Source organism: Dreissena polymorpha, chromosome 4 (genome assembly GCF_020536995.1).
Source record: "Dreissena polymorpha isolate Duluth1 chromosome 4, UMN_Dpol_1.0, whole genome shotgun sequence".
Lineage (NCBI taxonomy): Eukaryota > Metazoa > Mollusca > Bivalvia > Myida > Dreissenidae > Dreissena > Dreissena polymorpha.
Window position 1 is genome coordinate 102,794,081 of NC_068358.1, and position 24,124 is coordinate 102,818,204.

General features: G+C 34.7%; 1 protein-coding gene across 8 annotated transcripts in view; it reads right to left on the reverse strand.

Moving 5' to 3' along the window:
* LOC127876023 (FERM and PDZ domain-containing protein 4-like) overlaps window positions 1–24,124 on the reverse strand; it is a 120,825-nt gene that overhangs the window by 95,267 nt on the left and 1,434 nt on the right. For 7 of the 8 annotated variants that reach the window (XM_052420849.1, XM_052420850.1, XM_052420852.1 and 4 more), the window contains exon 2: window positions 13,709–14,280. In XM_052420849.1, the coding sequence (XP_052276809.1) occupies window positions 13,709–13,815 (107 nt within the window). In that variant the 5' untranslated portion in view covers window positions 13,816–14,280. Of the gene's footprint in view, window positions 1–13,708; window positions 14,281–20,999; window positions 21,291–24,124 lie in introns of all 8 variants that reach the window. The other variant, XM_052420848.1, reaches the window with a different exon arrangement.

Below are 24,124 nucleotides of genomic sequence, written 5' to 3' on the forward strand. Positions count from 1 at the left end.
AGTTTTGCTTCTTTTTATAATTACAATATTAGAGAAATAATATGTTAAAGCAAAAAAAAGATTATGATAACAATTTGCTTGTATAATTGTTTAAACAATACTTAAAGAGATACATTTCTACCTTGCCATTAATATATAACTGAATGCTATCGTACAAAACCCCTCAAATTTCAATACATATTTAATATTTCTAAAAATTCAGAAGTGAATGGTTACAAAAAGATATTTTAAATAAATCCTAGTGTTTAGTTTATCGCGCTATCAAGCTTTTATGACTTAAACATTCATAGCAAAATAATGCTCAAAACACTTTTATTCTCAATTTGATGGTATTTTTTAAAAATTACCCAATTTGGATCAAAAGATCAGATTTTTTCCAATTATCAAAAGTGCCCCTTTCCCAAAATGGTGGGGAAAAATACTGTATAATGGCATAACCACTTTGTCTGAGAGGGTGTATCCCCATTTACAGCAATGTTTTTCCATGTATTTAAAATAGTTTGGAATGTTAATATCCTGCTCAAACAGGACACAGCATGGGTCAAGTCTAAAAATATCAGCCAATTTTCTGTTAATGTTCTCCATAATCTTTAACATAAGCAAAGGACAATTTTTGGTTTAGCAAATCAAAAAAGAACTACTTCAATGTGTTGACCCTTTCAATGGTATATAAACAGAGCAATACAATACATTATGTTATCTCATATCAAGTATCAACATTGAAATACTTGAGGTTACTGATTACCATAATATTATAATTATCCTGCAGGCTAACAGGGCTATTGTCAACCCACTGGGGAATGGTCAGGTATCAGTAGGGTGTCAACACACTGGGGAATGGTCAGGTATCAGTAGGGTGTCAACCCACTGGGGAATGGTCAGGTATCAGTAGGGTTTTTGGCAATTATTTTTTTAATAAAATATGAAAAATGTCTTTGTTCCTGTTTTTGCATTTTGTAATTGACAGCACTTGAGTAATTTGAGATGCAGGGCTCAGCAAACATTCAAACTTGACGGAGAAGTGACTTGAAAGTGACTTCTCCCTCAACTGAAATTAGATAGAAGTGAGGCAACAGAAGTGGTTTCTTATAAAAAATTAACGAGTGTAAACAAACACATTTAAGTGTAAATGTTGTGTTATTGATGTTTTTAACTGAATTTAACTAATATATTTACCGTAAAACCCAGTCATAAGTCTACCCGCTCATAAGTCGGTGGGTTAAAAAATAATCGAAAATCGGAGATTTTGAATATGTCCAAGTCATAAGTCTAGTCAGAAACTGTCCGTTCACAAATTTCATAAACAGACACCATTTTAAATGTAAGGGAAGTTTTTATTCTATACATAGACCATGACGTCATTATAGCACTGTGCGACATAGACATAGTGGACATGTGTATTATGTACTTTGTTTAATATAATCAATACGATATATACTGTATTGAGGAAATTGAAAATAATATAAACAAATATAGACATTCAAATCATTATGAACCACATAAAAACAAAGACAACTAGAGCTTTGTCACAGACTTGATGAATACCCCCAATTGCTGCATTGACACAGAATATTTTGCATGTTGTCTTCACAAAAAACAGCCGACAACATGCTCAATGTTTAAACTCACAAAGTGACCCCGTGACCTAGGTTTTGGCTCAGCATGGCCCATATTCAAACTTGGCGTAGAGATCATAAAACTTCTGACCAAGATTGGTAAAGATATTGGATGAAAACTACTTGAATTAGAGAGCAGACAACATGCTGAATGTTTAAAACGCACTAAATGACCCAATGACCTAGTTTTTGATCCGGCATAACCCATATTCAAACTTGATCTATACATCATCTAGATACATCTTCTGACCAAGTTTGGTGAAGCTCGGATGACAACTACTTTAATTAGAGAGCGGACAACATGCTCAATGTCTAAAACGCACTAAGTGACCCAGTGACCTAGTTTTTGACCCGGCATGACCCATATTCGAACTTGACCTAGACATCATTTAGATACAACATCTGACCAAGTTTGGTGAAGATCAGATGAAAACAACTTGAATTAGAGAGCGGACACTTAATACAGACCGACAGACAGACCGACCGACAGACAAGCTCACTCCTATATACCCCCCTAAACTTCGTTTGTGCGGGTATAACAACATAGGAAACCAGACATATATATACATGTACATCGTAATTTACATAACAACGACATACAAAACACCAAACTCGCGTTCAGCAGCACTATTATTATTTGATTGCTCTGCAAAATCTATCACACGTATTTTAAACGCATTGTCATACGCATGGCGTTTGCGTTTTCCAGGCATTTTCACAAATCAAATGTGTAAGTCAAATAATTGTTATAAAGTTTGCACTAATTTTTCCACAAACTTATAATCCGATGACACACTGTGATCACTTAATCAAATCTTTGTACTTTTAATCTGACTATCAAAACAATTGATTACTTCCTCGGTAAAACACATTTTTATAACAATGATTGACATAACCAATAGACCGCTAACTGCATAACAGTTTTAAGAGGCGGAGCTATGCACATGCTCAAATGTAATTGGACGATTACCAGTGAATAATAAACTAGCGATTGGTTAAACATGTCGCTTCACAAATTAAAGGAATCTTATTTTATCAGCGTGAAGGGTGATGCTTTATGGCTTCTTGACAGGAAGGGGCTTTGCTTTGATGACGTCAAACTGTCAATTCACACAGGTTGCCAATTCTGGTTCGACTTTACAAATGACTCGATCTTTTGTTTACACCTTCAGTTGTTAAAAAAAACACCTGCTAACATGAAAACTTTGGATAAAATTCTGAAAATAAAAACAAGGGAAATGTTGCAGCAAACTGTGGTTATATTGATTGGTAAGTATCAGTAAAAAGACGACATTTCGTTTGTCGTATTTCAACAAGTTTTCTACACAACAACAACAACAACTTTAACCATTACTGCGGGGATCTATCTTGGTAGAATGTCATTTATTTTAATGGACAACCTCATAAGTTGAGACTGTAAATTTAATCAAATTTTTTAGGAAAAAAATCTCGACTTATGACTGGATTTTTATGGTACATGTAGGTCTTAACCTGCTCTGTATGTAATAACTGATAAGCCTCATTATGGCTGAGTTAGTTTCAATAATAGTGTCTGAAATGGATGGTTGATTTCAAAAGGCTGCTTTTCATTTTGTATAAAACATATCTGCTAATCATGATTTTTTTAAACATCCAATAAGATAGTAAATCTTTCTGAGTTTATTTTATTTTATAAGCTAGTATGCTCACAAACTAGTTTTTTACTGCAGTTCCAAGCAAATAATACCTCAATCACTCAGTATTGGATTATATATTGCATTTTTGAGAGTAACAACAATTATTAAGAATTTGAAGGTTGTGGTGCTTTAGACATTAAATAAGAGACCACTCTAGACTAAAGAAAATGTCTTAATGATAATCATAAACATTAATTTCTGGATACATGCACGTCAGAACAACCAACACAACATTAAAAAGTTAAACAAATAGCAAAAGTTTTCAATGCAATGCACAAAAATGGATATACATTAAATATCAATTTAGAATTTAAAACATAATATCAAGTTTTGATGTGGTGTGTATCAATGTTACTTGTTAATATTCAATGTCATCCTTATTTCCATTTTAGCGAACAAACCAATGTAAAACAGGTTTCAAATTTAGCTGAACAAGCTATACTTTTATATCCTGAATGCATTTTTTTTAATTTTGAACGACTTCCACATTTACTTTTTGTATGCTTGTGACAGACATTTCTTTGATATAATAAATGAATAAAGAATTAAAAAAATATATATGTGAAATGACAAAACTAAGCCCAGATATATTTATACCTTAGTTCTAAACCTTGAGTTTATAGATTGTGGTCTCTGTTAATAATTATAAAAAAATCTGATACATAATAAACGGCCAATCAAAGCACAAAGGAGTTCCACAATACAAAATCTAATTAATCTGTTAACCAGCTGATTGCCTTACAGTGTTATATTAAGAAGGATTACTTAACTTAATTAATTATACATGTGGTGAAGTCATATAGGTTAATGGCCTGTCCTGCCTTAGGCCTAAAAAAGTGTTTGTTTCCACTGAAATGGCCAAAAAAATTAGGGTAGGAAGGTAGGCAAATAATTTTATTTTTAAAATATTTTTTTTAGAAAATGTCGTATATGGTGCATCTTCTTTTCATTTTATTGTGTACAGCTGTATGTACAATAAATTTGATGATGTATGTAATGCTATATGGCTGTATTTAAATAATTTTATGAAATAAAACTTGCTGTTCATTAATATTGCATTTGTTACTTTCCTTGTTTCCGAGTTTAATGTTGACTTCTAGCAACGGCTTTAATAGTCCATTTTATGACCAATTAAAGGCATAACTATTACAAGTCACAGTTAGGCCCTATTGTCCCAAATTTTAAATTCTGAAAATTAGGCCGGGGGTCTTGGAACCGCAGCCACTGGAACCCAACAGGAATAAAGGGCAGAGAGCCCCCCCCCCGCCCCACCCACAGCCCTTAATAATTGTTATTTTTTATAGTCTTTCCAATTGCAATTTTATGTGAATACAATTCGAAATATTATAAACCACACCGTCCGTATCACCGCATGTGTATTCATCATTCTATTTCTTCTATAAAGAACTTCGAAAATAAATTCATGAAATTATAACTGATGAAAAATAATGTATCTGAAAACGACAGTCCAAAAAATTGTACGCGTTTTGCACATAAAATTTTAAATAAAATGTGAATATTGTTTGACTGCAGAAAATGAAAACCAGTTACCTAGCAAATACGTAATAAATATACAATTTGTTTTACAATAGCATAGTTTGTGGGTAAAAAAACAACTTAATTATCACCTTTTAATTTCAAACGATAATTGGCAAATCGATAGTCGCTAGAAAGGTGTTAAGTGATCAACTTAGAAATAATTTATTGATTGTTACGCTTCTTTTCATTTGTTAATCTTAAAATACAACGTTTGCCATCGGCCGCTAAATTGTTGGCAGACGACAATATCAACTGCGTATTCCAAGTTTTCAGTGTCTACGCATGATTGACCCAATATTATGCGTGAGCGAACTCAATGTTGCCAGTTACCACGTGCGCTTCAATAACAATAAGGTCAATCGATGTCTCATGTTCTGGTACAGACCGGGTTTCGTGCACTGTTCGAATTGCCAACACTTTCATTGAAACAAAGAGAAAAATATAGAAAACCAGTCTGGATTTAAATGGCGGAAGTTTTCAATGAAATTTAACGAGATTTAAGCATTTTCGCAAATCGGATTTTGCTTGAGCCGAATTCTCAATATTTTCACAAATGCAGCGAACAACGAGCCGGCGCTGGGTGCTTGTTTATGTAGAAAGTTTAATGTACGGCGCCAAAAAAAAATATGCGGATAACGATGAAAGTTTATTGAGCGGCGCTGAAAAATCCGTGGTCCGATTTTTTTCCAAATTTTGGCCTCAAAAAAGATTAGTACCGGTGGCAAAAAATTAGGAAGGGTCGGGCTACCCGAAACAAACAATTATTTTTTTTACGCCTTAGTTTGTCTCTAACAAACCTGCCAAAATTAAATAAGGATTTTACTTCTGTTATGCCGTTTCTGGTCTCCTTGGGGAAAAAAAACAGGGTCGGTAGGTCGAGATTAAAAAAATAATTTTGTCTTTTGAGTACTTGAATGGAAATGGAAACAGAAATTTATGCGAAATTAACCTAAATCCACGAAAATGATCAATTCTTTTTTTGCGACCCCAATAGAAAGTTGAGGGTCGGCCCCGATTCGGGAGACATGGTCGGGCGACCGGAAACAGACATATTTTTTTTTGCCTTAGCCAACTACATATGAGCCTTGCTCTATGAAAAGGGGGTTTAATGCATGGGTGAAGTGTCATCCCAGATTAGCCTGTGTATTCCACACAGGCTAATCAGGGAGGACACTTTCTGCTTTTATGATATCTTTTGTTTTAAGAAAGTCTCTTCTCAGCAGAAATCGAGTTTAGGCAGAAAGTGTCAGACTGCAAGGCTTATCTTTGACCACACTTTACACACATACATTAAACCCCTTGTTCACACCACACTTAACACACATACATTAAACCCCTTGTTCACACCACACTTAACACACATACATTAAACCCCTTGTTCACACCACACTTTACACACATACATTAAACACCTTGTTCACACCACACTTTACACACATACATTAAACCCCTTGTTCACACCACACTTTACACACATACATTAAACCCCTTGTTCACACCACACTTTACACACATACATTAAACCCCTTGTTCACACCACACTTTACACACTTACATTAAACCCCTTGTTCACACAGCACTTTACACACATACATTAAACCCCTTTGTTCACACCACACTTTACACACATACATTAAACCCCTTGTTCACACCACACTTTACACACATACATTAAACTCCTTGTTCACAGAGCGAGGCTCATATATTTCAACATTGAAGAATTCAAAATAAATGACATTAACCGTGTTTTCAACAAGAGGTGGCCGGAAGCCCATTTAACAGCTTAGAAGCGGTTTTTGCTCGCCTAAAAAACTGTAGCTATCGTCAATAAATTTGTTTATGGCTGGTCAGTTCGTAACTTTTTTTGTACTATTATTATCAGGCTTCAGAAAAAAGCCGACTGTCTTACATTTTATGGCTAATTGAACCTTATATTCCTACTATCAACCATTCAATAGCAACTAAGATTTAGATAAGCACATGACAGCCTACAAATTAAATAATCTAAAAGAAAAGCATATCCATTAAGATTTACTTTATTTTTGCCAGATTTTCCTAAAAAAATAAGAACATAATTGCTTTCAAACTTAATTTTATTTTATTTTTGTTTGGAAGTTATAATTAAATAACATCAGTGTCAAACGTTCCGATTCACAAAAAAATGAGCTATTTTGGGTGCATAAAAATATTCAGAAGTTTGGACCAAAATTATTCAAAGATACATGTATATAATATACACAATAAGTTGATAATGTATTTGATATGGTTTATAATGCTGCCTCCATTCAGTGAAGTTTGATACTAAATGTATTGTTATATGAATAAATAATGAACCTTCAGCATGGCTAAACTAATGGTAACTCATTGATATTCATTCCCCTGGCAAGTTGTATTTGTTCCACGCTTTGTGAAAAGGGGGTTTAATGCAATTGCATAAAGTGTGGACCCAGATTAGCTTTTGCAGATCGCACAGGCTATCAGGGACAACACTTGTTACCTAAACTGGATTTTTCCTTCTAAAAGAAGAGCCTTTCTTTAAACAAAAAATATAATTAAAGCGGAAAGTGTTGTCCCTTGTGAGCATGTGCGGACTACACAGGCTAATCTGGAACGACACTTAACTCACATGCATTAAACCCCCTTTTCACAGAGCACAGCCCATTTATAACAAGAGCCTATAAATTCCAAAATTTCATGTGATTCTCAGGTACATAGGATGTAAGCCACGAACAGATTTCCTGTGTTATCAGTTTACTGCATAATAAATAGGAAGTCTTTCTGACTTCATCAAGATTGGTAATGAAAACTACATTAAAACAGAAGACCTGTCACTGATGTATCAATGGTTTTCACATTAAACAATATAGTTGGGTGTTTCCCAACTGATACATGTATATCTATGATTCCAGCTGGATACAATTTATGTGAAAACATTTCAAAGGATTTGGTTGACGGACGAATTCCCTGATATCAAATGGCTAAGAAATATCAATGCGATTATATTTATCATATTATTGCATCGATATTACTTTCCAATATCATACGCTTGATATGACTCATATAAATAGAAGTTTAAATACAAATGTATGGATATTATCTCATTTTGGAAAGATTTTCAAAGGTTACCTTTTATTTATTGGTGCAATTCTTAAAGCCAGTACATGTATATAGGATTTCAATGTTGACAATTTATTCTTGCAATATTATTATTAAACCAAAGATAATATTTATATTCGTATTTAATAATTTTTATGAATGAGAAATATTGTATAAAATTAATATACAATCTGTTCATTGTACCATCAATCAAACTGTAATAAAATGAATAAGGCAAAAGTTTAAGCCGATACCATTAACACATTAACACTTATTTTTGCAGAAAAAGAATGTTTAATGAAAGAATTAAGTTTTCCCAATGTAGTCCATATCTTAGTGTAGATAAAGTTGTGTTCTTTCTCACAGCAGAAAATTATTTGCATTTGAATAGCACTGTACTTTCGTTAATTTTCTGGTGCTACTTCTTCTGAACTTTCATTGAAGTTTTTTATTCATCAGTGTTGTATCTGCTTTGAACAAAAGTAATGGGATTACAAATGAAAGCTATAATTGCAGAAAACTGTGCATAATAAGAAGACTTGCTTCTTTGCAAACACAAAAATTAACTAATGAACACAAAATACACATAAAGCTTGCCTTTCTATTCTAACTCAGAGTGCAGTATTTTTGGCATAAAAATACAAATTTGCAAAGTAACAAGATGCTATAGTTTTTCAAACAGTCCCTGATAAATAACCATGTAAAGTGATAATTAAAAACACCTAACTTAATGGTTAACCAATGTTGTGTATCTTGATTGACAGTGGACACATTAAAAACGATCAAAGCAATTCATGCTTTTTGAGAGAAATACCTAATAGACTCTCATCAAATAAATTTGGGCCATGCTCTGTGAAAAAGGCGTTTCATGCATATGCGTAAAGTTTCATCCCAGATAGCTGGTGCAGTCAGCACAGGCTACTCAGGGAAGTCACTTTCCGCTTTTATGATATGTTAAGGCAACAAGAGCTGTCACCATAGGATGACTTATGCCCCCCATAAACGCTTGATAGAAGTTATGAGCTTTTTTCGAAAACCTCAACACAGATTTCACAACCTAAACACAGACCCTAAGTTCAACTTCAAGGTCACAGGGGTGAAAATTTTTTTGCGTATGGAAAGGCCTTGTCCATATACACATGCATACCAAATATGAAGGTTATATCTCAAGGGACATAGAAGTTATGAGCATTTTTCGAAACCTAAACACAAATTTCGAAACCTAAACGCGGACTCTAAGTTCAAGGTCAAGGTCACAGGGGTCAACATTTTTGTGCGTATGGAAAGGCCCTGTTGATATACAAATGCATACCAAATATGAAGGTTATATCTCAAGGGACATAGAAGTTATGAGCATTTTTCGAAACCTAAACGCAAAGTGCGACAGAAAGATGGACAGATGGACAGACAGACGGACAGACAGACAGATCACTATATGCCCTCCTACCGGGGACATTAAAAGTGTCACCCCTTATTGCAGACTGCACAGGCTAATCTGGGACAAAACTTTATGCACATGCAGTATACCCCCTTTTCACAGAGCACGGCTCATTTATTTGAAATAAACATGTATGGACACTATTGATCAGCATATTCTTCTTTGTTTTGCTGGAAATAGTATCCTTTGACACCAATTAAACAAACTAATGGATTAAATAAACATTAACATCAATTTCCTACTTGCAAAATAAATGTTAGGATCAATAAATTATTTAGCATAACTTGCACAAATAAAATACAAATACAGCAAAATGCTACAATAAAATAACATCAAATGATTTTAATGAAAGCCTTAAAGAATAGTTACTTTTTCATTTATAACACATACCGTATACGTGCGCTTATAAGACGCCCTCGCTTATAAGACGCACCCCGACTTCGGACTTTATAATGGGTGGATTTGAGACTGACCCGCGTGTAAGACGTGGTCAAATTTTGCCGTATTTATCGGCCGGAAAATGGCCGAAAAATGGCAGAATGTTAAAGAAAATCATCAATTAGTAAAACATTGAGAATTTTTTAAACTCGCGCTGCATACAATTAGTAATTCACGCAAGTCTGAAAAATAAAACAATCAAACAACAAAGTAAATAATATTTGTTTTTTTTATGATATATTTGTGGGTTTTAATTTATTTTCAAGTATTATTCATGCAATAAAAATAATTATCAAATTGACAAAATTTCTAACAACTGCGTATTAATCATTTGCCCTAACAATTGCAAACAATTGCAAACATAAAACATATTACGTTCGTAATATCAATGCACAAGCAAAATTGATCGTGTCAGTCATCTTAATTGTATTGTTTGACAGGTATTGAAATCTAATAGGCAGATATTTTGAAAGCGTTTAGTTTTATTACCTAGATTATGCAAATTTTACGCCCATTGTCTATCAACAATAGGTAACGCCTACTTTCATAAAATTAGCCAATCGCGTGATAGAGTGATAGACTCCGAAGCGCAAATCGAAATCACGTGTCAAGAAGAAAGCCATATGCGGATAATTGCATGCGGTCGCTCTTTGCTCCCGTCGTTGTTGGCCCCTAATAAATAATGTGTCATCGGTATTAGTGGTTCGTCTGAATAAACGTGTTTATTTAACAATTGACAGTTGCAAACTGGTAACTTATTTCAGAGGATACCCTAATTGCCAATTATGTCTTAATTGAAAATTAACGACGTGGAACAAAGACGATCAGGTGATACAAACTTGTCAAATAGCATTTGTAATCGGCAGCGTGTTTACTGAGAATTGATTTTGCTGTTGTTTTAAGCATGTTGGCATCGTGTTGCCGCTTACACACGTATACTATAATGGCCAATTTATATGGCATTTAACGACGTCGCGCGCAGACAATCAGGTGATAAAAACTTTTCAAGAATAATCACGGACAATATAACGTCTTACGCCCCAAAAATAACAAAATTCAAATTAAAAATAATAGACAACAAAATCAGTAACAATACATTCTATTACAAATAAATCGGTAACTGAACATAGCGTTCCGATACACGGTACGGGCCAATACAGACTTTAGAGAAAATGCAAATGGCTGCCGCGATGATTCAAAACAACTGACAAGTGTCCAACTTGGCTAGCATAAGCCCAGTAAACTCGATATTTTGATTTTTTTTGTTTATTTTCACCAGTATCTCGCTTAAAAGACGCGACCCCAACTGTAACTTATTAATTTAAGTCTCAAAAATGCGTCTTATAAGCGCACGTATACGGTATTTATTACAGCCCTTTGGATTCGGAAAAGTCGCAGCATTTTGACTAAAATTTGGAAATAAGTGTTGTTGCTGTTTAGCTGACAAATACTTCACAGTGAGAATAAGTTTTCAGCAATTTTTTTTCCCCAATTGGAAAAAGTACCTGTACCAGCCCAATTGGGAAAATTGTGCGCAAAAAAAAAACTGGAATTGGGAAAATTCATGTCGTGAAATTTTCATATTGGGAAATTGGTGTATTTGAGTTTCACTCCTAAATACTTTAAAACTGATAGCTTAATGTTGTGAAGTTGTCAATATTATATTTACTTAGGTTCAAGTCATAGAGCTGCATAGGGAAACTAATTAAATATTGTACTTTAAAGAAAAATTTATTTATTTTTTTATTTTATTTTTTTTAAAACCTTAAATTGGGAATTTGTTTGACAGCAATTGGGAAATTTGTAGTTTTCCGGTACTTTATACAGAAGGGAAAAAAATCGCTGTTTTTTTCAAGATTAACTTAGGTTCAACTTTTAGAGCTGGATGGGAGTTGATATTAATGTTGAGATTAAAAAAAAATATTAATTTTTTTGGACACCTTCAATTGGGAATCTTAGGTCCCATTTGGGAAAATAATACTTTTTTCTATTGGGAATGGGTCCGAATACCGGTTGTGAATTTGCACGAAAAAAACATTGCATACCACACTGTCTTTTCAAATATATCAAAACTACATACTTATTTAAAGAATAACTTCTGTGAAATAAACATGTAAATATTGTGTTACATCAGACGTAATGTAAACTTCTTCAGCTACTATGTATCAGTCTGCCATGAAATAGGCCTATACAGTAAGAACTGTTCAATCACTAATGGCCGTTTATTTTATGACAAAAGACGGTCAATCAATAGTTTATACCTGTGTAATAGTAATATCTGTCAACATTCAGACGTTTTATTCAGGTGTTAAGATAAATACTTCAGGGCTTGTCTTATGTTACAAGAGGACGTTCATTTTACTTTGAAGTTAACACCTTGTTGATGGGCGAATAATGTCAATGCAGAGTACATTCTCCATACTTATTAACCCTCTTTAACAACAAATTACAAACAGTTTTTTTATTCAGTTACAAAATGTTATCACTACCTTATATAATTTTTTTAAGCAACAACCGAATAACCCAGAGTTTATTGTTTAAACACCACTATAAAATATATTTTTAAATGTCATCAGTACAGTTTATAACTAGAAATGGCGCGGCAGAGGCCGACGCGTATCCCCACGCCGAATGTTTGACCTAGGTGTGCCCCAGGGTTGGTAATGGGGCCATGCATAGCTGAGATTGACCGTATTGTCATAAGAGAAGTTCATCATCAATTAGAAGTGAATTGGTGTAGAAATGAAGAAGTTATAGTAAAAGGCAATTTTGGGTGGGTGTGACATATGTGGGCAGGGCGCCCCAGGGTTGGTAATGGGGCCATGCATAGTTGAGATTGACCGTATTGTCATAAGAGAGGTTCAGTATCAATTTGAAGTGAATCGGTGTAGAAATGAAGAAATTATAGTAAAAGGCAATTTTGGGTGGGTGTGGTCTATGTGGGCGGGGCGCCCCAGGGTTGGTAATGGGGCCATGCATAGTTGAGATTGACTGTATTGTCATAAGAGAAGTTCAATATCAATTTGAAGTGAATCGGTGTAGAAATGAAGAAATTATAGTAAAGGCAATTTTGGGTGGGTGTGGTCTATGTGGGCGGGGCCCCAGGGTTGGTTATGGGGCCATGCATAGTTGAGATTGACCCTAATGTCATAAGAGAAGTTCAGTATCAATTTGAAGTGAATCCGTGTAGAAATGAAAAAATTATAGTAAATGGAATTTTTTGGTGGGTGTGGCCTATGTGGGCGGGCGCCCCAGGGTTGGGATTGGGGCCATGCATAGTTGAGATTGACCCTAATGTCATAACAAAAGTTCAGTATCAATTTGAAGTGAATCCGTGTAGAAATGAAAAAAATTATAGTAAATGGAAATTTTTGGTGGGTGTGGCCTATGTGGGCGGGGCGCCCCAGGGTTGGGAATGGGGCCATGCATGGTTGAGATTGACCGTATTGTCATAGGTGAGGTCCAGTATCAATTTGAAGTGAATCGGTGTAGAAATAAAGAAGTAAATGTAAAATAACCTAAAAAAATGAGTGATAATTTCTGACGCGGCCCCACCCCAACCCCTATAACTTTTGACCCAGGGGTCAGATCAAAATTCCAAATAGTGCAGGGTCGCACATATGCTCATAGCTACCATGTGTGTAAATTTCAAGGTTCTAGTGCTTTTAGTGTAGGAGGAGATAGTGGCCAGGACGGACGGACAGACGGACGGACAGACGGACGGACGGCGGAGATCACCACAATATCCCCACCTTTTTTTCAAAAAGCGTGGGGATAATAAGCAACTCCCACTCTTTACTAATACTAGCAATAAACTAGATCTATAGTATTGTATTAATATAACCCTTTGAAGTATTCCTCACAAATATCATGTACAAGTGATATTTTAAAAAGCAAAAACTTACTTTAAGTAATAAATCCTCCCTTGATCTGAGACCAGCTTGGCTTCAAAGTCATCTGGAAGGACAGCGTTGAGACATTTAAGTCCATTTTTCTCCAATGCAGAAGACATGATTTCACAACCAACCTGCACTCAGAAATGTTGTTGTGTGACTTCACTTAAATTGGAGCATCATTTCCACCAGCTGCCTTTCCCACATCCATATCACAAACACTATAAATATTATATCAGATACTCTGCCTCCATGTTGTCATCAGTTGGGCATGAATCACAAAACACTCCACAACATATTTTTAGTGTTTGATATTTTGTTATCTAAGACATTCACAACATTTTTCACAGAGAAATTATGTTACTGAGAATCAGCTTTTAAATGTGTGTTTTTTTCCTATGACTGCCTTTCAAAGCCACACATAATCAACTATTTAGAATCTAGATTACTCGACAAACCAAATTTTCAGATGACAACTGAAAGTACTTTCTTCAATTTGATCAATAATTATTTGGCACATACATAACTGTTCTTGAATTTCTCTTTTTCCAAGACACCAAGCTGCAATTAATTTACAGCTACCACTGCAAGAAAAAGAAATACCGGTATATGCCACAGGTGGTTAGCGTGTGGCTATGATATTAATTAGTGAAAACATCATTTTGAATGATAAATAATCATATTATAACGAAAAATCAAATTTTATGGAAAAAAAAATTCACTATCAAATATATATATAACAAGGTATGCAACTCAAAATCACCCCAAAACGGGATGCATCGCTTTGAACAGCCATATCTTCATCAATTGTGCAGCGATTTTCACGATCTCAGGTCTTATACAACGCAGAAATGAATTTCCTTTCTGGAAATGTATATGTCTTGCAATATTTTTACAAATGCTGGGTCAACTTTTAAGAAATAACTTGATACACAACTCGCATGACCCAGTTGACAATGATCATGCAGTCTTTAAGACTGAAATCTTCACGAAGTAAAAGGCATCTTCCGTACAAAGTTCATGTACCTCAATACCATAATTCAATAAAACGTATGAAAAAACATTATTACCGTTCTTGTCGTTACATTATGCATCAAGACTAACTGTCCAGCGCTGTTTGAAACCTTTGTTTACATACATTTCAACTGACATTTTAAACAAACGAGTGATTTCATTGGTCCAATGCGGAGGTGTGTCTTTACAACTGGAGATTTCATTCATAAAGACTGCATGATCATTGTCAACTGGGACATGCGAGTTGTGTATCGTGTTATTTCTTAAAATTTGACCCAGCATGTGTAGAAATATACAACATATATGCATTTCCTGAAAGAAAATTCATTTCTGCGTTGAATATAAGACCGGGTTCATGAAAAAACGCTGCAAAATTGATGAAGTAATGGCTGTTTAAAACGATGCCCCCCGTTTTCGGATGATTTCGAGTTCGATACCTTGTTATATATATATTTGAAAGTGAATTCTTTTTTAAATAAAATTTAATTTTTCGTTATAATATGATTATTTATCATTCAAAAGGATGTTTTCACTAATTAATATCATAGCCACACGCTAACCACCTGTGGTATGTGCTAGGTTATTTGCAGAAGACCATCAAATTCACAGTAAAAAACAATACCAATGCAGACACATACAATCCTAAACATTTTGGGCACCTAAATGCAGTGGGGGTTTTCACCATTCTGGGAATGGGGCCTAGTCCCAGTGGATTGGGAAAAGCACAGCATTTTTACCAAAATTGGGAAAATGGTGTTTTTGTTGTTTTGCTAACAAATGCTTCAAAAGTGAGAATAAAAGAGTTATCAATATTATATTTACTAAGGTGTATTTTGCAGAGCTGAACTTAATATTGAGATTTAAACAAAATTTGAAACCTTCAATTGGGAATTTTAAGGTCCTATATGGAAAATATATATACTTTTTTCAATTGGGAATAAGACAAAATACCTGCTCGGAATTCAAATGAAAAAATACACACAGTGACGCCTATTTTAATGCCTCACTTGAATTCCAATTCCTGGTGACATACCATGGGAACACATAACTAACAGACTGAACTCTTACCACGAGCAATATCCATGAAACATCCATTTTATTTCATTAACCTTGTAATGTGTGCTATTTTAAGAAGCAGAACAATCATCTAGCTATTGCGCCATACATCTACCAAGTAATTTACCAAGTAATTTAATGAAGGCATTCCAAGCAATAATCCAGATCAAGCAAGAAATATTGAGCGACTGCTGAGTTATAAAGAAGACACCAGAAATAAGTTCTATTTTATGTCAGAAACACTTAACATGAAACATTGCAACACCTCAGAAGAACTTTTTTTAACGTTTTAGTTATTAATTTAATTCAATTTAATGATAATTAAGTGCCATCCTAAGCAAGGTCTTACCTACAAACACAATTTCAGAGCAATATACATATTCAAGCTAGGACTTCATGTTGATTACCTACACACACAATTTCACAGCAATATACTTATTCAAGCTAGGTCTGCATGTAGATAACCTACACACACAATTTCAGAGCAATAAACTAATTCAAGCTAGGTCTGCATGTAAGTTACCTACACACACACAATTTCAGAGCAATATACATATTCAAGCTAGGATTTCATGTAGATTACCTACTCACAATTTCAGAGCAATATACTTATTCAAGCTAGGACTTCATGTAGATTACCTACACACACAATTTCAAAGCAATATACTTATTCAAGCTAAGTCTGCATGTAAGTTACCTACACACACAATTTCAGTGCAATATACTTATTCAAGCTAGGACTTCATGTTGATTGCCTACGCACAATTTCAGAGCAATACACTTATCCAAGCTAGGTCTGCATGTAATTTACCTACAAACACAATTTCAGAGCAATATACTTATTCAAGCTAGGTCTGCAAGTTGATAACCTACACACACAATTTCACAGCAATATACATATTCAAGCTAGGACTTCATGTTGATTACCTACAAACACAATTTCAGAGCAATATACTTATTCAAGCTAGGTCTGCAAGTTGATAACCTACACACACAATTTCAGAGCAATATACTTATTAAAGCTAGGACTTCATGTAGATTACCTACAAACACAATTTCAGAGCAATATACTTATTCAAGCTAGGTCTGCATGTAGATTACCTACACACACAATTTCAGAGCAATATACTTATTCAAGCTAGGTCTTCATGTAGATTACCTACACACACAATTTCAGAGCAATATACTTATTCAAGCTAGGACTTCATGTAGATTACCTACACACACAATTTCAAAGCAATATACTTATTCAAGCTAGGTCTTCATGTAGATTACCTACACACACAATTTCAAAGCAATATACTTATTCAAGCTAAGTCTGCATGTAATTTACCTACACACACAATTTCAGTGCAATATACTTATTCAAGCTAGGACTTCATGTTGATTGCCTACGCACAATTTCAGAGCAATACACTTATCCAAGCTAGGTCTGCATGTAATTTACCTACAAACACAATTTCAGAGCAATATACTTATTCAAGCTAGGTCTGCAAGTTGATAACCTACACACACAATTTCAGAGCAATATACATATTAAAGCTAGGACTTCATGTAGATTACCTACAAACACAATTTCAGAGCAATATACTTATTCAAGCTAGGTCTGCATGTAATTTACCTACAAACACAATTTCAGAGCAATATACTTATTCAAGCTAGGTCTGCAAGTTGATAACCTACACACACAATTTCAGAGCAATATACTTATTCAAGCTAGGACTTCATGGAGATTACCTACACACACAATTTCAGAGCAATATACTTATTCAAGCTAGGTCTGCATGTAGATTACCTACACACCATTTCAGAGCAATATACTTATTCAAGCTACATGTAGGACTTCATGTAGATTACCTACACACACAATTTCAGAGCAATATACTTATTCAAGCTAGGTCTGCATGTAGATTACCTACACACACAATTTCAGAGCAATATACTTATTCAAGCTAGGTCTTCATGTAGATTGCCTACGCACACAATTTCAGAGCAATATACATATTAAAGCTAGGACTTCATGTAGATTACCTACACACCATTTCAGAGCAATATACTTATTCAAGCTAAGTCTGCATGTAAGTTACCTACACACACAATTTCAGAGCAATATACATATTCAAGCTAGGACTTCATGTTGAATACCTTCACATACACGTTCAGAGCAATATACTTATTCAAGCTAGGTCATGTAAATTACCTACACAACCAAATTTAATTTCCGGAAAAATATATTAATTTCAAACTAAATTGAATAAGCTAGAAACAGTTTTGCTTCATTGTATGTAAACGCGACCCTCACCTTCCTCACACAACTAAGCCGCGCTCTGTGAAAATGCATGTGCGTAAAGTGTTGTCCCAGATTAGCCTGTGCAGTCCGCACAGTCTAATCAGGGACGACATTTTTTGCATTAACTGGATTTTTGTGTCTGCCTTTTAGAAAAATACTATCAAAGCGGAAAGTGTCAACCCTGATTAGCCTGTGCAGACTGCCCTGGCTAATTTGCAGTGATTTTTTTCGCTCTTTATTTAACGGCCTGTGCCTTTTTATTGGGAAAAAATGCCACAGACCATGAAATTGGGAAAAATTTAACATTATTAATATGATTAAAAATAACAGTTAACTAAATGTTTATAATTGCATGTTTAATTCCTTTCTAAAATTTATCTTATAAAGTGCAAGGGAATTAAATTGTTGTATAATAAATATACTCAACAAACCAGTTATTGAGTTTATTGGCAAAGTTTGGCATATTTTATGGGAAATTTTGGTAAGATTTGGGGGGAAAATTGTACTTTTTCCCATTGAGAAACAGCCTTGTTTTTACTTTTTGCAATTGGGAAACAGGCTGTAATTTTGGGGAAAAAAATCACTGATCTGGGACGACACTCAAATTATGCACATGCATTTAACCCCTTTTTCAAAGAGCGATTTAACTTATTTTTTAATTTATTTTTTATGTCTATTCTGTAATATTAGACAGTGAACTACATCAGCTATTATGAACGACAAACAGGTCATGAACTTATACATGCTCGTACAAGACCATAATTAAACAAAGTTCAGAATCAGATTAATTAGGAGTTAGAAAAAAATAAGAAGCTTACCCATCAAATAAACCAAAAAATTGTCTAACACGCACAATACCTCAAGGTCAATGTAATTTCTTTAAGGGACATTCAACATCTTAGGAATTGGAAAATTGGAAAACTGCAAAATACACACATACCACACACGGTGTATACAGTGATAGTAAGCAATAAGTACCTTGATTCACTTTTCTACTCAGGTCTACATAAATTTATCGCTTCCCAGGAGAAAGTTTAGGGAAATAAAATAATTTTCCTTTCGAAACTATAAATACAAGTCTATTTATGTTCATGTTACATGACGTCAGTCTTATTCTTGGAAAACTGGTTTAAATGAAAATGCTTTAAGTTTTATCCCGGTTAGCCTGTGCAGTTTGCACAGGCTAATTAGGGACGACATTTTCCGCCTTAGGCCAAAAAAAATAGGTCCGTTTCTGGTCTCCTTAGGGGAAAAAAACAGGGTCGGTAGGTAGGATTTTTCTTTCTCTGGTACTAGAATGGAAGGATACTAAAGCTAAATAAGAAATACATGTATATATATGCTTTGTATGCTCGATATTACATCTTATATGAACGAAAATGAAATTTTATTTTTTTTGGCGACCCCATTAAAAAGTTGAGGGTCGGCGCCGATTCGGGAGACACGGTCGGGCGACCAAAAACGGACCTATTTATTTTTTGGCCTTAACTGCATTTTCAGTAAGGAGATAATTCTGTAAAACAAAAACACAACAAAAGATGAAAGTGTCATCCCTGATAAGCCCGTGCCAACTGCACAGGCCTATCTTTGGTAACCATTACGCACAGGCCTATCTTTGGTAACCATTACGCACAGGCCTATCTTTGGTAACTATTACGCACAGGCCTATCTTTGGTAACCATTACGCACAGGCCTATCTTTGGTAACCATTACGCACAGGCCTATCTTTGGTAACCATTACACACAGGCATTAAGCCTGGTGTTTCCACAGCGAGGCTCATATATAACTAAATTTTCAATTACTTGGAGAAGCATAGAGCTACATGAACAAATAGCTTTAATAACAATATTTTCATTAGTACAATGTCATGTGCCAAATGCTCAGCTGTTAATAGTTAATGTAATGCTATAAAACAAATATGACAATGAAGCTTTAATTTACTGAAATCCTAAGAGGACAAATCTCCCACAAGTGTCACTTCACTGCAATTTCCTGTGGTAATCAACAATTCCATTGTCTCTTTCAACATTTGCTAACAGAATAAAAGCACTTACAACATATTATGTGTTAATTATACTGAACTTGTTCTCACAAACCGTCAGTATTGATACATGATCTGGTAAATCCTAGATGGAAGGTACAAGGTATGTATGTATGTATGTGTGTCAGTGTTTTTTCCCTTAAAATTAAGGGCAAGTATTTGGCCCCATTCCCAATCGAAATAAATATATACATTTATTTTTCCTAAATGGGACCTAAACATTCCCATTTCTAGGTTCCAGCCCGCAATTTTTGTATGTTAATATTTAGTTCATCTCCAATCCAGCTCTATAAGGTGATCCTTAGAAAATAAAAATATATAATATTGTAAAAACTTTTAATCTCAATTTTAAAGCATATTTTAGCAAAACAACAACAACACTTATTCTCAATTTTAGTAGAAATGGCCCGATTTTTCCCAATCCAAAGGAACCCAGTCCCATTCCCAAAATAGTGAAAACAAACTGTAAGAACATCATATAATACATTTGTCACCTAGAAAGCAATAGAAAGCATTTACAAGAGCACCACATAACGGGTGCCAACGCTCGGCTGCGGGTGCAGTTTTGAATAAATGAAAGCTTGTCAGTATTTTTTTAGGTCACAGTGACCTTGACCTTTGACCTAATGACCAAAAAAAAATGGGTGTGGCGTGTTACAAGAACTCATCAAGGGGCATCTACATATGAAGTTTCAAAGTTGTAGGTGGAAGAACTTTGATTTAAGAGCCAATGTTAAGGTTTTAGCACGATGCCTACGGCGGACAACACGACACAACAAGCTGGCAATGACAATACCTCGGGTTTTCTCCGAAAACAGCCGAGCTAAAAATCATAATTGTTTTGAATTTTCAGAAAGCAAGCTATCCAGTTAGCGCAGTGGTTGGTACACGCCCTTCTTACCTAGGCAACCGGATATGATTCCCGTTCCTGGAAGCATTGAGTTTAACTTATGGTCACAATACCCGACAGGTGGGGTTTCCTCCATGTATTCCAACTTCCCCGACAAAAGAAGATCACTCCAAAAATGGAAAATCTTTCAGTAACAACTAAATATCTAGAAATTGTAGTGATAGTTCCACATTCATCCCAACTTTTAAGAGTCCAATAAGTTGATTAGGTAGGAGTGCTGGGACACACTCAGTCTCAGAGTCCACACATAATGTAACTTCAGGCGTTGAATAACCTCTTAAACTGTGAAATACACACACACAAACACCAGCAGGTAACACCAGCAGGTTACAGTTATGGTCATATGTTTCTTTAGTATTTTTTAATTAATTGATAGACAGCAAGAAAGTTTGAGTTCAATTTACAAAATATAAAAATATAAGTGCAAGAAAGAACAAATGTACTTCGTGAATAGACCAGTTTCACAATACTACAGCTAGTGCTATTTTTAGATATCACATGACGCGTCGAATTTTAGAACGAGGCTGAACGTGTATAGATCTTTGGCGGAGCATATCGATGATTATAAACCAGTTGAATTTTATTATTTTCATTCAGGATTTTCATGAGCACTTACACTGGTTACAATTACGGCAAACATATGCATATATGGATGTGTTGTTTAGTCAATAAATTGATGAGGGGTTATGAAATAAACATTCTCACACCCAGGTCATATTTCAAAGCCATAGTTTATAGTACCACTAGTGTATACGTGTATATACATTTTATTATCCCCCGCCAGAGGCGGAGGGATATTGTTTTGGCGTTGTCCGTCCGTCTGTCCTTCCGTCTGTCCGGCACTTTTGTGTCCGGAGCCATATCTTGGAAGTGCTTTGGGGGATTTCATTTAAACTTGTTATGAGTATATATATGCATAAGAGGATGATGCACGCCAAATGGCATTGTACACCATCTGTTAAAAACAGAGTTATGGCCCTTTGTATCTTGAAAAAATGCATTTTACTATAGGCTCTTTTGAGTCCGGAGCCATATCTTGGAAGTGCTTTGGCGGATTTCATTGAAACTTGGTATGAGTATATACATGCATAAGAGGATGATGCACGCCAAATGGCATTGTACACCATCTGTTAAAAACAGAGGTATGGCTCTTTGTATCTTGAAAAAATGCTTTTTACTATAGGCTCTTTTGTGTCAGGAGCCATATCTTGGAAGTGCTTTGGCGGATTTCATTGAAACTTGGTATGAGTATATACATGCATAAGAGGATGATGCACGCCAAATGGCATTGTATACCATCTGTTTAAAACAGAGTTATGGCCCTTTGTATCTTGAAAAAAAGCTTTTTACTATAGGCACTTTTGTGTCCGGGGCCATATCTTGAAAGTGCTTTGGCGGATTTCATTGAAACTTGGTATGAGTATATATCTCCCGCCAGAGGCAGAGGGATATTGTTTTGGCGCTGTCCGTCCGGCTGTCCGTCCGTCCGTCACTTTTGTGTCCGGAGCCATATCTTGGAAGTGCTTTTGCGGATTTCATTGAAACTTGGTATGAGTATATATATGGATAATAGGATGATGCACGCCAAATGGCATTGTACACCATCTGATAATAACAGAGTTATGGCCTTTTGTATCTTCAAAAAAATGCTTTTTTGTGTGTCAAATATAACACCTTTGTGTCCAGAAGTATATAGGCGGGGGATATCAATTCAACAAATTTGCTTGTTTAATCCTGATTCAAATTCAAGATACCCATTGTCATCAGAGCAAATGTGATCTGAAAAATAAACATTAATAATTGCACAAAACAAAGATATACAAAAGTCGTATAATACAAAAGGTTATATAACTTAAATTCTCAAAGGTATGTTTGTTAGTCTGTACTATTTTTCACAAACGATCAAACGTGTAAAATGTGTTTTAACTCAATCATAAAAAAAAGCAATAGAAAATGCAAAGCACATGATAAATGTTGTGTCATTTTTCGTTTAACTTTTATTAATGTTCTTTTACAATGAAATACCATATTGAAGAATTCATTTATACAGGTGAAAAAACTAACGTGGAGCAAACTAAACTGTCTATGCATGCACCTTGATTTCTCTTTAAACGTGATTATGAGTGATAAATATATGCCACATCATGTCATAAATCTCTCTTGTGTGTGTGTGTGTGTGTGTGTGTGTGTCTTGATCTTTCGGAAACATTCTTGAACCCCGTTGTGGTAAATGAAAATTCTTGTTTTAATTGTGTTCATCCATACACTAATGAACACTCTTTATAAGACTATTGAAGGACATAGTTTTATTTTAGCGGCACCTGCTAAATAGGTTTCGTGTTTAGCATAAAAGCTAATAAATATTTCAAATGTATATATAAGTATTAAGCACTTAATTATGTATCCGAATATTCTTTCACAGGGAAAATTGTTACGCTAATTTTGACAAGGCGGACATCAGTTCATACGTTGTTTTAACTACCAGGACATTCATTTCCATGCTATTTAGACATCCCGGACAATCATTCCAACATTATTTTGACAGACCGGATATATATACTCCTACATAGTTTTAACGCCCAGAATTCTGCATTTTGGCAAATTACAGATCTCAGTGTAAGTCGATATATACGTTTATTTTTTAACGTTATCATTCTCATGATCACGATAAAATCTTACAACAATATAAAATATACACAATATAAAATATACTCAAAATATGAGAACATTATTTTTTACGATTTCAATAACGACATATTAAAAAACCGGATAAAACTGCCACATTATTTTGATAAAATGTGATAATAATGACCGGGATAGCAATTATTAAGGAACTAATCTACGGGCTGTCCAAATAACGAAGGAACGAATGTCCAGGCTGTCAAAATTATGTAGGAACCATTATGTGCATTGTGCATTGTCAAAATAACGAAGGCACGAATGTTCAGGTTGTCAAAAACATAGGGACGACTGTCCGACTGTGTGAAAAATAGGCTAGGACGAATGTCCAGCATTCACTGTATTATTATGATTAAAACTGGCTTATATCTATACAGTATTTAGTTCGAGTATTTGGCGATACATTAGTCTTAGAAATGACTACGTAATATTTCTAC